Source organism: Barbatula barbatula (assembly GCF_947034865.1).
Source record: "Barbatula barbatula genome assembly, chromosome: 16".
NCBI classification, from domain to species: domain Eukaryota; kingdom Metazoa; phylum Chordata; class Actinopteri; order Cypriniformes; family Nemacheilidae; genus Barbatula; species Barbatula barbatula.
In genome coordinates this window covers 14,202,607-14,217,588 of record NC_136779.1, presented here as the reverse complement: position 1 = coordinate 14,217,588, position 14,982 = coordinate 14,202,607, and the positions used below count along the sequence as shown (strand labels likewise).

The window sequence follows — 14,982 nt, the reverse complement described above, 5'->3', positions numbered from 1 at the left end:
CAATAGTGGTTGAATAAAGAAGTAAACACTGTTATCATTTATTCACTTTCTTCTCATTTCAAACGTGTTTGACTTTCTTTCTTTTGCAGGACACAAAATAATATACAATGTGGGTAACCGAACGGCAGCGTTTCCCATTCACTCCACTTCTATTCCAAGCCAATGCAAGTCAATGGGTTCCGCCATTGTTCGGTCAACAACATGCTTCATAACATATGCTTGTGTGTTCTGTGAGGAAAGTAAGTCATACAGGTTTGAAATGACAATGAGTAAATGAATACACAATTTTTTTTGTTTGGGTGAACAACCCAAAGTCTTTATGAAACTGTATCTTTTAACCAGGTCAACAATAATAAAAATGTGCAAACGCTTCTTAATAGGTAAGACTTTCGTACAAAGATAGAAATTGACTTTCAAATGTAAATATAAAGTGTAACAACCAGCTTAGCTCACCTAAAATATTAAACCTTTTTATATAAAATAAAAAAGTCTAATAACCAAATAAAAGAGAATTGTGGGATGGGGGCCTCTGGGGAGCAGCACCTTCTTCTCAAACACCTTTGTAGGTGGCTCGGCGGAGCCGCATAAATCACGGGGGAGTCAAAACAGAGAAATGAGCGAGACATTCATTTGATCTCCAGCGAAAAGGGTGGATCTAAATACAGCTGCTGTTTGTCTCAATAAAACATGTTCCTCTTCCAACAGAGGTAGTATAAACTATTGGCCCCAGCCTCATGCCTGGCTTATGCAGTACATTTACAGACAGCTCCAGGGGGAAATACACAGAATGTTTACTTTGAGCATGTCCGAAAACATTGGCTTTGGAGGGATCTGAGGGGACAACATACTGCGGTTGGACTACATAGTAAACACAGTGCGAGTTAATGCCCGTGAGCAGGAGCTGACGGCCTCCTAAATCAAGCTGTGTTTGTTGAGGCAAAGGTTGGGAAGATTTGAAGGAATCTTGCTAAATATCACTTGCTTGGAATTCTGGGGATTTGGGACAGTCATGCTCAAAAGGATCTTTTAAGTAAAATAGCAATTATTTGAATAATCTGAGGTATTAAGATATCCTCTATGCCACTGTAATGATTCAAAGTTAATGAAGCAACTAAGAACATGTAATAACACTTGTGTGGCATGCCAAATTAGCTTTTAATGGGAACATTAAAAGCTAATTTGGTATGCCATACACCGGCAGTGTTACCAATTAAACAAATCACCAGTATTCAAGTTTTTCTACCTTTTATTGCTGCTTCTTTAACAGTGGAATCGACGGGAATTATATTCTTCTCAACAAGCTCCAGTGGGCCCGGTCTCAGAGCGATTTTCTCGTTCAGGTTGTCTGCAAGCCTGGCTCGCTTGAGTTTCGTCTGCGAGTCTTGAGCGGGGCCCTCGCTAGCAGTGTCTGCGTGGTAAACAGAATGCTGGTAAGCACTACTAATCCAGTACAGCGGCCCTTCACTCAAACACATACATGGTGCAGTCATTTGTTGAATAAACAGTTATTGTGTGAGCTTCCAAGTCAGGGCGCACCCTAGGTGCTCATCAGTCAGACTGGATCATCCGAAGCTCAGTCTGAAGTGTCAAAATGCTTCCACTGTAAACAATTGAAATGACCACAGCCACAAAACACGCAGCTTGTGTTTCTTCTTGGTGAATACACTGCCGTTCAAAAAGTTTAGGGATACTTGACTGATGATGATGATGATGATTTTATTTGTTCAATCTAAAGGAATATTGTATGTCTGAAATAAGATATGTAAAGAAAAATATAATTACGGCAAGATACTTTATTTACAAAACATTTGTTTAATAAGCATCCCAGGGTGAGACCTTCCTAAGGTGGTTAAACAAGTGCTGAGAGTATGGTTTTGTGAATTCTAGGCAAAGATTGGCTACTTATATACGTAAATATACACAATATGAAGAAAATGGTTGTGTTACGGTCTGTTCACGCCAAAAATGATAAAGATAACTAAGGATAATGGTTTAAAAAATGCTTTAAGTTTAAGAGAATAGTGGAGTCGACATCACAACTATAACAATTAAGATACCGAAATTGCTTTGGTTTTACTCTTCAGGATATGTGCGGCACGCTTGGATGACATTGACAGCCATTTCAAATTTATAGGGCTCATACACTGAAATAGAGTGAATCGTGCTTAATAAAACAAATATATTCGTCCACTGACATAGATGCTAATTAATTGGTATTTATAGTTATCTTTTTTTGGTGTGAACAGGTATTTATTCAAAAAAATATATATAAAACAAGGGGGGATGATCCTAAACTTGTTGACTCTATTACTCTATTTAGAACGGGATAAAGTTGTTGTGCTTTGCATTGTCCAAACAGATTAAGCAAGGAATTGGAGATTTCTTCAAAGACCATCCTATAATAGTGTTACCTACATACTATCTAACGATACGCCTTAATATGTTGCGTAAATGTAGTTTACCCAGCGTTTTCTAACCTTAGAATGTTAAAATAAATAGGGGATCTCTCCCAACTCTGTGTTTATATCCATCTAAGTAGGTGTAACGTAAGAAACCAAGAAGGAAGCATCATATTTGAGGTTTTAGGATTCCTGAAACATGTTTCATTGTGCAAATTAGGCTCCATTACCAGATTATTAATTAGATAAGAGAGATCGGTTCCCAACATACATCAGGTCCGGAAATGAACACAGGCTTTGGAAAAACAATAACAGCAAGGTGAACTAAATTGCCCTCCAAATTCAATATAAAAAGGGAAAAACAGTCGCAATCTTAATAAAATGAAAATTAACAAATGTCGATTACCGTATTACATTTTCATCTGCTAAAGCGGTGAGCATTACAGCCAATCACAGATCATGGTATGAATGTAGAGTTGTGTTGAAGTGCACCACGCTCAGAAAGTTTATCATGAACAATCGCTTACATACATAATGTAAGAAAGAGATTCATTGTGCAGAGTAGTCAGACTCTTTAATGTATAACCTGTTTTTTGGTTGCTTTCTATACTGTATATTTCCAGTTTGAATAATCGTTTTGATTTTCATGTTCACTTTGATAAAAGCGCAAAAACAGCAATAAAATCAGTCATAAACGTTCTCAGCTTTGTAGCGTATAAAAAGTTTCTTGTGTTCTAATATTCTAATGAAGCGATAATCAAGATTACAACATCAAGGGCAAAGATCAGCATCAATGATTTTGTTTTATTCTTGCAGTCCGATGGAATGAGTTTTATATTTATAACATCTCATCTACTGCTCTAAACCACAATAGTTTAAAGACACTTTTGGTGCTGCTTTGTTTCTGTTTCAATTAAATGAGTTTTCAGGATTGAACTATTTTTTTATAATTTTCATCATTTATATGTATTTAATCTACATACATTTAGAATGAATCTCATTACGTCAGGCAACTGTGTTGTATAGATTTGTCACAATCGTGACACTTAGAGCCATTTTCTACCATCGCTCTGAACCGTTCTAAGCACAGTAAAGAAACGGTTACGGTTATGTTTCCACGTGAGCCTCGTTCGACACGGCACGATTAAAACTGTTGTTTATTAATGCTGAATTGTGCTAATGAATGCGCACAGAGGCGTTATAGCTCCACCTCTTGTGTTACCAAGGCAGAGCCTAACACATTTGTGTTTACATTATAAAAATTTCCATTATCAGCCCTGCGGTGGAAAATCAAACCATTTACGTACCGCTGGCAAGGAGTGGAATGATTAAGCAACGAGAACAATTGGGCGAGATGGTGGAAAAGCACTCTTAAATCGAGGAACTTTGGGAAGTAAATTATCACTTGTACATCTAAGCAGCAATCCTAAAATTTATTTATGATAATTCGAGGCCAGGTCCGGGTTACACACTCATTTTCTGTCATGGCCTCTGGACCCCCTGAAGTGGCCTTGGCCGCCCCTGGCCACCCCATATATAAAACTCTAGCTCCGCCACTGTTTGAAACATCTATGGATGTTTTTATTAATTTTTTCTGTAAAACATAACTGATCTTACCTTGTAAAATGTGCATGTCAATGAGCTCAGATTTATTTGGTCGGCTTCTGATTTTATGCTTTAAGTAATCTCCAGTCTGCAAAATATTGACAACATTCATTAAAATATTTAAAAACAGAGTACACAGTACACAAGTACACAACACAAAGAATGTAAATCTAATTCTAACTGTTTTAGAAAATGACATTTATACAACGATTTATTTCATTATTTGTGTGGCACACTTCGATCGCAGAGACACAGCGTCTTTTTTTCCAAAGGATTCTGGGAGATAATGTTGCTTATGGTTCTCACCTTGGACCTCTCAAGACTTTTCCTCTGTTCATGGAATGCAGCCGGACTCTTCAAGGCTGGAAAAACAATAAAGAGAGAACTGAATAAATATGACACACTTTTAACTGGAAAGCTGTTAGTGAACATGCTGTCAATGGATCCCACATGAATGAATAATTTCTGGCAGTACCTGATTTGGTCCTGTATCTCTCCTAAAGCTAAAAAAAGATTCCTGAACCAGATGCTTGCCTGACTGCTGTAAAGAAATATTTACTATTTGGATCTGTTTTTTTACTATTGCCCAAACATAGGGAAAATTTGCTGGGTTATTTGAAGTTGTGTTGATCTAATTACTCCTGAAACACTGGAAAGGCCTGATATTGACACATAGGTAAATATTACAGTATTGAGACCTTTGTTGTTTTGTTTTATTGTGGTCAGGTCTTTGGAAACTAGGAAAGCAGGGTTAAGAGTATAAGTGCAGCCTTTTATTAAACTTTTTTAGATACAATAAACATGGAAAATGCATACAAAAAAGAAATAAAAAAATATTTTGAAATATATATATATATATAATATAAACTATGACACAGAAGGACTAAAAAAAAGCTATATCAACACATATAGCTAAAATGAGTATAATCAAAAAGTATTATTATAATTATAAACTTCAAAATAAGAGCCCATAAGATACAATGCAAATTGTGCCATCTGGACGAAGAAAGCACATTATTTTGTGTACCGTTTATATCATTTCACTAACAGTTGTAAACATTTATAGTTAAACAGATCATAGCAACTGAAGACTAACTTTTTCAAGCAAATAGTACCAGATAATATTAATAAATGAGAAATCCTCTTATTTCACCCACAGACCTGCTCACACTGGATACACTGTGTCTGTAAGTGCTTACAGCCACCCTGCTGCTTTGATAGTCATACCACACTTTCATTTAAAAAGATACCAGCACAAGGTCACTATGAGTTCACTGAGTGAATAAGTGAGAGAGAGAGAGAGAGAGAGAGAGAGAGAGAGTTTAGTTACAGTAAAATCTAAATAATAAATCCACTAGAAAATCTGATATACAAACAAACCTTTTCAGAACCGCAAAATTCACTTAAACTGCAGTTTTGTAATTTATATTGTTCTATCAGTATGCTGTTGCAATATCTATGAAGATAACATTGACAAATATAAAATAAATGTTCTCGAGTATACTATGGGAGTCAATGGGGGATGAGATCTGTTTGGCTACAATGCTTTTTTGTTTCAGCCATTCTGAAACACAGAGATATTGATTTAATTACATTACCATGGATGAGCACAAAAAGGGAAAAGAAATCACGAAGTAACACGGTGTGGAGCAGAGCCCGCAAACTTTTAATCCAGACAGAGTTCAACACAAGCACAAGCCAAACACTAAACCCGAGATGTCCATCTCCCTGGCTCCTCCTCAGCCACACGCCAAACAACCCTGAGAAGCCTGACTGCTGCTTTCAAGTGTCTAATAAAGACCAGATGTTCTCAGGGAAATGTATACACAGGGCATACGTGCGGTCCATCCTCTCAAAAATCAGAGGAAAGATTGAAATATCACCTCCACAGAAGAATGCAACGGATTGCATAATTCCAGCCTTTTGAGATGTAAGGTGGGTTTTGATTTATGGATGATATATGGAGTCCATTGGCTCCTTGAGGAAAAGTGATATATAAATAAAAGAATTGTAAGAACGAATGTAAAACACTTGGAAGATCAAAAGGCACTATCTACAGACAAAGACGCAAGAAAACCTACATTTTCCAAACATGCCTGCTATTATACATGTGGATAGTGCCTATTTAAATGCTTAAAGAAACCTGTTTATCTGACTTCGTTGACCTCTTGTCTGCCATAAAAAGATAACCAGCCATTGAAAATTCTTTTTTAAGGACCACAGGCCAGCCAATCACAATTTTGTGTGGATTTTATCTCCAGCAGACTCCCTGAAAATGATAGTGTTGAGCTGGCTGACCATTCTTTTCCTGTGCACACTTCTGCCAGGTTATCTAAAGCCGTATGCCTCTCTGCAAAAAGACCAACTGTACCAGCAATACCGTTCAACGGCTTATTTTAAAACGCACAAATGAAAATACATAATTGACCTGTAATAAAAATTCGGCTCTAATAAGAATATCAGTGTATAAACCATTATGCAATTTAAGATATACCAATACAGCTGGGGTATATTTTAGTAGGTGACTGCATCGTACGGCTCTGTTTTCTTTAATATCTTTGTATGTTTAGCTTTGAATCTTCTTACGCTGCAACTGTTATTATACGATACGTCAATATTTTCAAAATCACTCAAAAGTGTTGTAAAAGGGTTTCGTACTGGCCAATGATTTGGAAATGGTGGTACACAACAGTAAACGGTTAGTCTCATCCTCGACCTCATTTCAGATATAGATTCTGCTTTCTTGGATCGTCTGTATATTATCTTTAAGCTGTTTCTAATTATCTGACAGGCAGATACAAATCTGAAAGGTTTTGTGCCCAGTATGCATAGGTGACCAACAAGTGTAAAAGTGGCTCTTCTATTTAAATGTTAACAGGTGTTGTTGGGGTAATCGTGGTACAGTTGGCTCTCATAGGACCCAGACCAGCTCTTCAATACAAGAGCATTCCAGTGAGGTCAGCTTTACTGCTCGCTGGCTAACAGTGCCACGGAAACGTGCAGGGAGCGGACAAGTTTATAGCAGCATAGCGTGGATCAGCTTACAGTCGCCTTTGTCTGCACTTATTTGTCATACTGTACATGTCCACCCACAATGCACTGCGGTTTATCACCTTTTGCCCCATCTGAGGGCTATGATCTGTTTTTTATTTCTTACTTTATTAGATATGTTTCTTTCAATTGGTTTATAATTGAATTTTCATAATTGTATTTATACATTATGGACTTACAACAAGCTGTGTATTGTATCCACTCACCCTTACACTACACTGAAAATACAGACTTTTCTTGTTTTTTACAGTTGTTCGACATATGATAAAAAAGTATTTTACAGTTTTTCACAAATTTAAATAAAACCATAAAATTGCAAATGTACATGAAAAATGAAAATCGGTTATATTACGGTTTACGTCATTATTATATTACAGAAAATTTCATTTCAGTTGATACGTCAATTTAGAGAAAAAGAAGGCCATTAAAAAGTATTAAATGTCTTAAATGACATTTTCCAAGGTATTCAATTTTGCATCATCTTTTCATATTTGTCCAAAGAGGTGGTATGCTAAAGTTTGCCTGAATTTAATAATTGCGTAGGCGAATAGTGGGAGGTCCATTACACTCGGATGTTAAACAACGTCGTTGACTAATGGGGAAATGCAAATTTTCGTGCAAATGGTTGGAGGATAAGGAGTTGGAACTGTGCTCAAGACCGTCTCTGGGAATAAGGCGATTAGCGTAGCCTCAATGGGGATCAACACTGTCCTGTCCCACATGCTAAGTGCTAGCCACAAAGCTGGTTTCTTTTTCTAATAAACCCTGCATTGTGTTAGTCACTCTTGTGCTTCATTTCCACCCTTCTAAATGATGTTGCATTAATATAGCGTTATCTCAAACTATGCCTGTTAGTTGTGCTATCTTACAATCAGTATATATAGTAAATGTAAGTTTAAGTGTCGCCAATGTAACCGGTTAAAACTTGAAGTGACGATGAGGTCTTAAAATGCATGAAAAGAGTCTTAAAGAAGGTCTTGATTTAGCTCCATGATTCCGGTATATACCCTGAAAATAACATAAAAATATAAAATTTTACTTCTCAACATTTTTTATTTTATATTTTTTTCGGAATATTAGGGTTTTGTACAGTTATTTATTTACAGTGTAACCATCACAGAAAACTTTCTGCATTTTAACCTTCCATATACTAAACTGTTGTTTTATATACAGTTAAACACAACCTACAACCTAAACATAACAGAAAACGTTCTGCATTTTAGCAAGTGCAAAAATGTGTTACTATATATTTTTTTATTTTTACAATATAACATTATCCTTACTTGTGGGTACAAAGTTGTCCCAAATATGGGGGATAACACACACACACAGTGTGTAAATTCTGCACTTTTGATCAATTCTCTACTTTATTATCAATTTCGAACAGATCTGAATGTCCAGAAAATCAGCAATAAGAATATGTCGACTTGTAAAAGTTGAAGAACATAACAAAAAACATGCTACATGTATGTTCGAACAGATGAACGATTTGAACATGTACGAGCTCAGGACACTTTGACATAAGATGTCCACGGTCAAAAAGTTTGAGCCAGTCACTAAAGTTTAAAGGAGCTCATACAGTGTGGTTTGTGCTCGAGTTGGAAATCATGATTATCTATGCTGTGGAAAGAAAGGGCATCAAATATAGAGCGTTTCATAAGACACACGTGCTTGGCCCGAAGTCAACTTCCAAAGTGATAGAACAATTTAGTTTATATTTCATTAATATGAATTAAGTGGAGAGTGGAGACTGAGCCGAGGTGCGGAGGTTTTACTCACGAGGCATGATGCCCTGGTCTGCGAGCTGCTCTCGTGTCCTTCTCTGCTGGAGTCTCAACTGCAGGACTGTGGGTGGAGGAAGGGAGGAATAAAGAAACAGGGAGAAAGAGATAGAGAGGAAAAGATAATGACTCATCATGAGTGAAGCTCGAGAAATCAGGCATAAATTTGTGTCCGGAGAAGGAACACATCATCCCGTAAAGACAGGCAGATGCTACATCCTCCTCACACACACACACAGACACAGCAGCGTCGATTAACGGCCCACCTCTTACATTTATGACCACCTCCCTCCCAGATGAGGACCACACACTGCAAGGAAGATTTGTTTAAAAGCCAGGAGCTGTGTTTATCATAGTCCTACATCCTGTTTTAAAAAATGTTTGTGGGCCTGTTGCTTCAGTTTTTTTTCTTTGTTTTGGGTGGTGTTTCTCATCAGGATGGCCGACGCTCCACGGCACCACCGCACGTTTAAAGGTTAACTCTTAGTCTATGTCTAATAAATTGAGGAAGAATTAAAGATGAGGTAACATGCTACTTCATGCGTCCTGAGTTCTTTACACTGTTAAACGTACTTGCTTCAAAAACATTTTGAACGTATGATGCAGTATTCCAGTGCTCGATTCACTCTGCCAGGGTTCGTAAAGTTTTTGTTGAACGTGGATTCCTGTTTTGTAACAAGGCTTATTAGTCCCTTGTTGGAAAATTCTCCCGGGAAGAACATAGATCAATGCCGCTTCACTCAGCTGAGGGAAGTTTAGCTATGTTTGTTTGCTCACGAAGTATGCAAAACTACTGTATAGGTACTCAAGATTAATATGAGATTTACAGAAACTGCGCGTGTTACCTCCTCTTTAAGATGTACATGGTACTGAATATCAGCAATTCTGAAGTTCTGCTCCTTTGGATAGGTCATTAGAATTTTTCCAAGTCAATAATAAAAAAAAGATTTACATTTACATTTATGCATTTGGCCTACGCTTTTATCCAAAGCGACTTACCTTTCATTAAACTATACATTTGTTTCTATACAAGTATGTGCAATCCCCTGGGATCAAACCCACGACCTTGGCGTTGTTAGCGCCATGCTCTTACCACTGAGCTAAAGGAAAGCAGAAAAGATGCTTAAGAAGCTTCAAGCTTTGGATGTTACCATAGAGTGGACCAACAGCACAAGCTCTTTGCCATCCTAAAGAAACCATAAAAAATCTGATCTTTAGGTAAGGTTAAACTTTTCCTCTGCTTCCACTCCACATATTCTGGTTAGTAAGACTGCAAAACACACAATGTTATGCAACTGAAACATGCTGTTATACTTAATAGAAACACTCTTTCATATACGAATTGTTGAATTATATTGAAGCAACTGAAAACACTTTTCCTCATTCACCTGCTGTCCTTCTGAAACCTTGCATCTCCATATTTTGTGATTTTTTTATTTAGCAATAAAACATTATTATTAGTCACCCTTTATGTTCGTCTCTGGGTTTTGCAAATATCTAACCAATAAAAGCCTTTTAATGTGCTTGTCAACTTTGACAACAGAGTATTTGTTCATTTTAAAAGTAGTGCTTTTCCCATTCCCTGAAAAACAGTGAATTTGGACATTCCGAGGTTTTGGAACAACAAAAAATAGATGTTGTTCATTTTTCTCTAGCTTCAACTCTGATCCTACTTGTAAACGTGGCTTGTAGACTAAACTGATTGTTATCTTATTGACAAATTATTCAATGTTCTCTCATTTGTCACTTTGGATAAAAGCATCTGCTAAATAGAGGACTGAAACAACTTTTCATCCAAAAATCATTTACTCACCATCATCTGGAAGAACAGTACTGCGGCACTATTGACTACATATATTAATCAGTCAAAGTACTGTGATCGAAAATGGTGACCCAGAACTGTTTGGTTTCCCACATTCTCCAAAATGTCTTACTTTGTGTTCAGATCAGGAACAACTTTAGGGTGAATAGATGATGACAGAGATGTTTTGGGGGTAAAATGTAAAGGCGTATCACACCAAAAACTATAACCTTGAAGATAACTACAACAAAAACTACATAATTATACACGTCGATGGATAATGTTTTTTAAGCAAGCACATCTGTGAGTGGAATGGATTTTGGTTGTAAATGTTTTTTCATTTATCCCTATGATACTGTTTTGTTCTTCTGTCTGTTATGGTGTGAACTGCTACTTTACATTTATTCAGATTTTAACACTAGAACGGCCATGGGGTAAAATTGAACAGATTTTCAATAAAATGTCCAAGTCTCCCAGTCATTGACTTTTACTAAACTTACTAGACAATTTGTAATGACAGTCACGTAATTTTTCAAGACATATTAAAACAATAATCATGTGTATTGGTTAAGCGTCTCTATAGTTAACATGGTGTGAACAGGCCTTGTTGGCTTGTTTTCTTTTCAAACGTTTTCTTGAAACACATGCCTTGTTAACATATGGACACGCACCAGTTCTTGCACTTGTCTATCTATGTTCTTTTGTTTGCACATTTGTTCTTTCATTTATCACCGCAGTCAATCAGCCAGCTGCGTAATTGTGCAGTCGACACAAGAGCAACCCAATTGACTGATGGCCACGTATTCACTCATACCTCTGATATCATGCAAAAGCAATCTGCATACATCTGCTTTTGTTTAGGTCACATACTGGGCAACCTGTGCTTCTGTGTCCGGTGCCAGCAACTGTCATGGACTGCAAGTATGTGGACAAACAAGAAAACTCTAATGATGTTCAGTTTTGGCACACAGAAACAACCTATCAGGCGCAAACAATACTGGCAGCCGCTCGTACGATCGCTGATATGAAGTCGGACGGTCATTGCCAAAGTACCAGTCTATTTTTGGCAGACAGAACGAAACTTAATCCGGACCAATCTAGATCAAATTTTTTGTCCTTCAGGAAAAGTTGTCGAACCGTTTTCTTTTCTCTAGACGCACTTAAAGGCAAAGCCTCCTGATCCAGAAACAGGTGAATTAATAAAAGCTGGAGGTGGAAAAATGCCTCCTGGCAGCATCTAAACATTTAACCAGGGTGAAAAGAAAGCGCTAGACCCCATGATTGCCCTCAGTGATTGCCCTCCAAAAGAAAGATACAGCTTTCCAGACGAACTGGATCACAAGCCTTTCACTAATGAAAACCAGATGAGCTGACTCAATTGCATAAAAATTACTGCAGAAGTTGTCTTCGAGGCATATACCTGTAAAACAACTTGTACCAAGTATAATTTGTCCAAATGACGGCCATTATGCAACTGCACAATACACATGCTATGCTCGAACATCCTAATTTGAATTTGTAACATATCGTGAGTACAAATTGTCTATCACACGCTGTCCTTCAGATGGCAATTGCTCAAAGCTCAAGATTATCACAGATGTTTTGGTCGAAAAAACGAGACATGGATGAGACAAGTGTTAATTTGCATTAAGGCGGAGCCAATCTCATATTAATCTTGAGTTGTATTGCATACTTCATATCTTCCAAGAGTATTAAAATCGATCACATTTCTAAATCCGGTACCTATATATCCGGTGTGTAACTGGACCGAATCAAAAACGCAGATTTCGTGGCGTCATTTCGGTGCCACTTAGATGCGGACTGAGCCGTCGATTGAGACATTTGCCCTCATTCACAGGAACGAAAGTCGGAAAGCTCGGATACAAATCCAACACATCTTATATAATGGTTGAACGGATCGCAAATGATTTGTGGATTCATTGTAGTGAAAGACTTTTCTGTCCATATTTAATACAACTATGGTGAGGATTTAGTTGTTGCTAAATAGTAAACACTATAACATTTCAAGCAATGTTAGTGTCCATGCTCATTTCACATTCACTTAAAACTTGAATTGTGAATTTGTTGTGTATTTTTTAAGAAATATTTGCTCTGTAAGGTCATCCACTGTTTTTTTGTGACTCTTTTTAAAAGTATCGATTTAGGCACCGTTAAGGGCACCGGTACCGTTTTAAGAGTATCAATTTGGTACCGGTACTCAACCCTACATTTGACTTACCGCGTGCAGTTCATGTCCATGTTAGCACTGGGGCCACTCCATATATCAAGTTTCAAAGGATCTGCAAATCCAGCGTTACATTCACTGTTTATATAACATTGAGCACTGGAATTGTGGACAAACAAATACAGGTGAACTTTCGTAACCCGAACGAGCCACTGATGGGCATGCTCTTTCTCTCGTTGGTTGATGTGCTTTTCCCGGGAGAATTGTCTCAAATAAGGGACTAAGAAAGCATAACGGAAATTCATGTCGACAAAAACAAAAGTTGACCATGTTAAGCATGAAACAAGCATAACTCAAAATTACACATAAGAAGTACTTGCACTTCTACAGAAACTGAGTTTTGATATCTTTGTGTATGTAAGCGTAGCAGTTTAAGACATTGTTGTGATCTCGTCTAATGCTCCAGAGAAGACAACATGATATTACTAGGGTATCTCAGACAAAATAAACTGGAGACAAAAACAAAAGTCTCCATTTGCTGTTAATGTAATCTGACTGCTATCTCAAAGAAACAGCAGAGAAATGAAAGAAATCTCATAATGTGATGATTGTTATGTGAAAATGGTTTATTTTAGTTTAACTTCAATCTCACGATCGACTGCACGCCTAAACAAATCCCCTGAACTTTGATGTTAACGACACTGACTGTAAATAGCAAAGCTGTAATCTTGACATGACACAGGCAGCCCTAACACATGCACATGCCACATTCATACAAATACCCGGAGACCAGATTATGCTTGTGTGTGATGATGTACACGGTAAAGCATTGCACCAAAGGTTCATGACACCAAATGCCGACTAGAACATGAGACAGACAGCTGTTGCCATGGGAGCTAGGGGCATCTAAATTGTTGTGTGGTCCTGGCATCTCCCTCAATGTAGCACGAGGGAATCTGTTTTATTGGCTTGAGATGTAGTGAAAAACATATGGCATGACACTAATTCCTAATTAATGAGCCTGCCAGGTGGGGCGAAAGACGGCAGAGGTATGTTGGGTGAATTTAATGCTGGCAACCAGGGAACCGAGCATTTCGTCAGCTATTCTGTGAGCATTCCCTCTACCCAAACTAATGCACGAAACCAACGGTGATTCGTGTATAGCTCTTTAACTGTACGTATGTTCTTTTAAAGTTTAAATGTTGTCAAAAATGCAAATTGTTTTATACCTGTACTAACATTTGTATGAACCTTTCACTATACAAAAACTAATAAAATAAAGCTGATATAATACACACATCATTTAAATGTATAGTTCACCCACAAATGAAAGTTCTGTCATCATTTATTCACCCTCAAGCTGTTCCAAACCTGTATAAATGTAATTGTTCTGTTTAACACGAAAAACTATTTTGAAGAATATTGTAACTAAACATTTCTGGGGCACTATAGACTGCCACAGTAGAAAAAACGATTACTATGGAAGCCAATGGTGCCCAAGAACTATTTGGATTTCCAAATTCTTCAAGATTTCTACTTTTGTGATCAGTAGAACAAAGAAATGAATACATGTTTGAAAATGTGAGAGTGAGTAAATGATGACAGAATTTTCATTTTGGGGTGAACTATCCCTTTAAATACCACTGGTTTCAAATGTCTAGTCAACCAATCATATTATCAAAGAAAGCGTGGTAGAGCCTCAAACAGCTTTTGCTAATCCTACTGAATGACACAAGTGAACTTAACCTCAAGAGACTTCAGTACTGAAAGTGACATCTTCAATTGTCAAATTTGTATGAGATGCAGGAGCTGAGTTACGTAATCTCTACGCAGTGGTGGGAGTGGGCTATCATGTCCTGTTGACCCTGTCGATGAACCTCATTGAGCCAAACGTGTCCGTAGGGAAAACACTGTAAGATTCCTATCAGAGCAGCTCAATCACATAGTCCCAAAAACACAGAACGAAAGCTCCAGTTAGTCCCGACACAGCTCAACCGTCCCAAAACAAGCACATAATCAAATTCACATCTATAGAGTATAAGAACACTAAAACAGTGTGTGAGACATTCCCATCATGCCTCTGTGTGGACCAGAATTAAGGTCTTCACTTCCCTTGAGCATAGGGGTAATTTCCCTTCGCTGAAGGAAAAGCTCAATTTT

General features: G+C 37.5%; 1 protein-coding gene across 12 annotated transcripts in view; it reads right to left on the bottom strand.

The window, feature by feature from the left end:
* The window catches only part of myocd (myocardin), a 100,267-nt gene that overhangs the window by 12,468 nt on the left and 72,817 nt on the right, over positions 1 to 14,982 (bottom strand). For 6 of the 12 annotated variants that reach the window (XM_079477000.1, XM_079477001.1, XM_079476996.1 and 3 more), the window contains 4 exons: positions 8,835 to 8,900; positions 4,311 to 4,366; positions 4,017 to 4,092; positions 1,244 to 1,408 (listed from right to left, as the gene is read on the bottom strand). In XM_079477000.1, coding sequence (XP_079333126.1) covers positions 1,244 to 1,408; positions 4,017 to 4,092; positions 4,311 to 4,366; positions 8,835 to 8,900 — 363 coding nt within the window. The remainder of the gene's footprint in view (positions 1 to 1,243; positions 1,409 to 4,016; positions 4,093 to 4,310; positions 4,367 to 8,834; positions 8,901 to 14,982) is intronic. The other 6 variants (XM_079477005.1, XM_079477007.1, XM_079476999.1 and 3 more) reach the window with 2 other exon arrangements.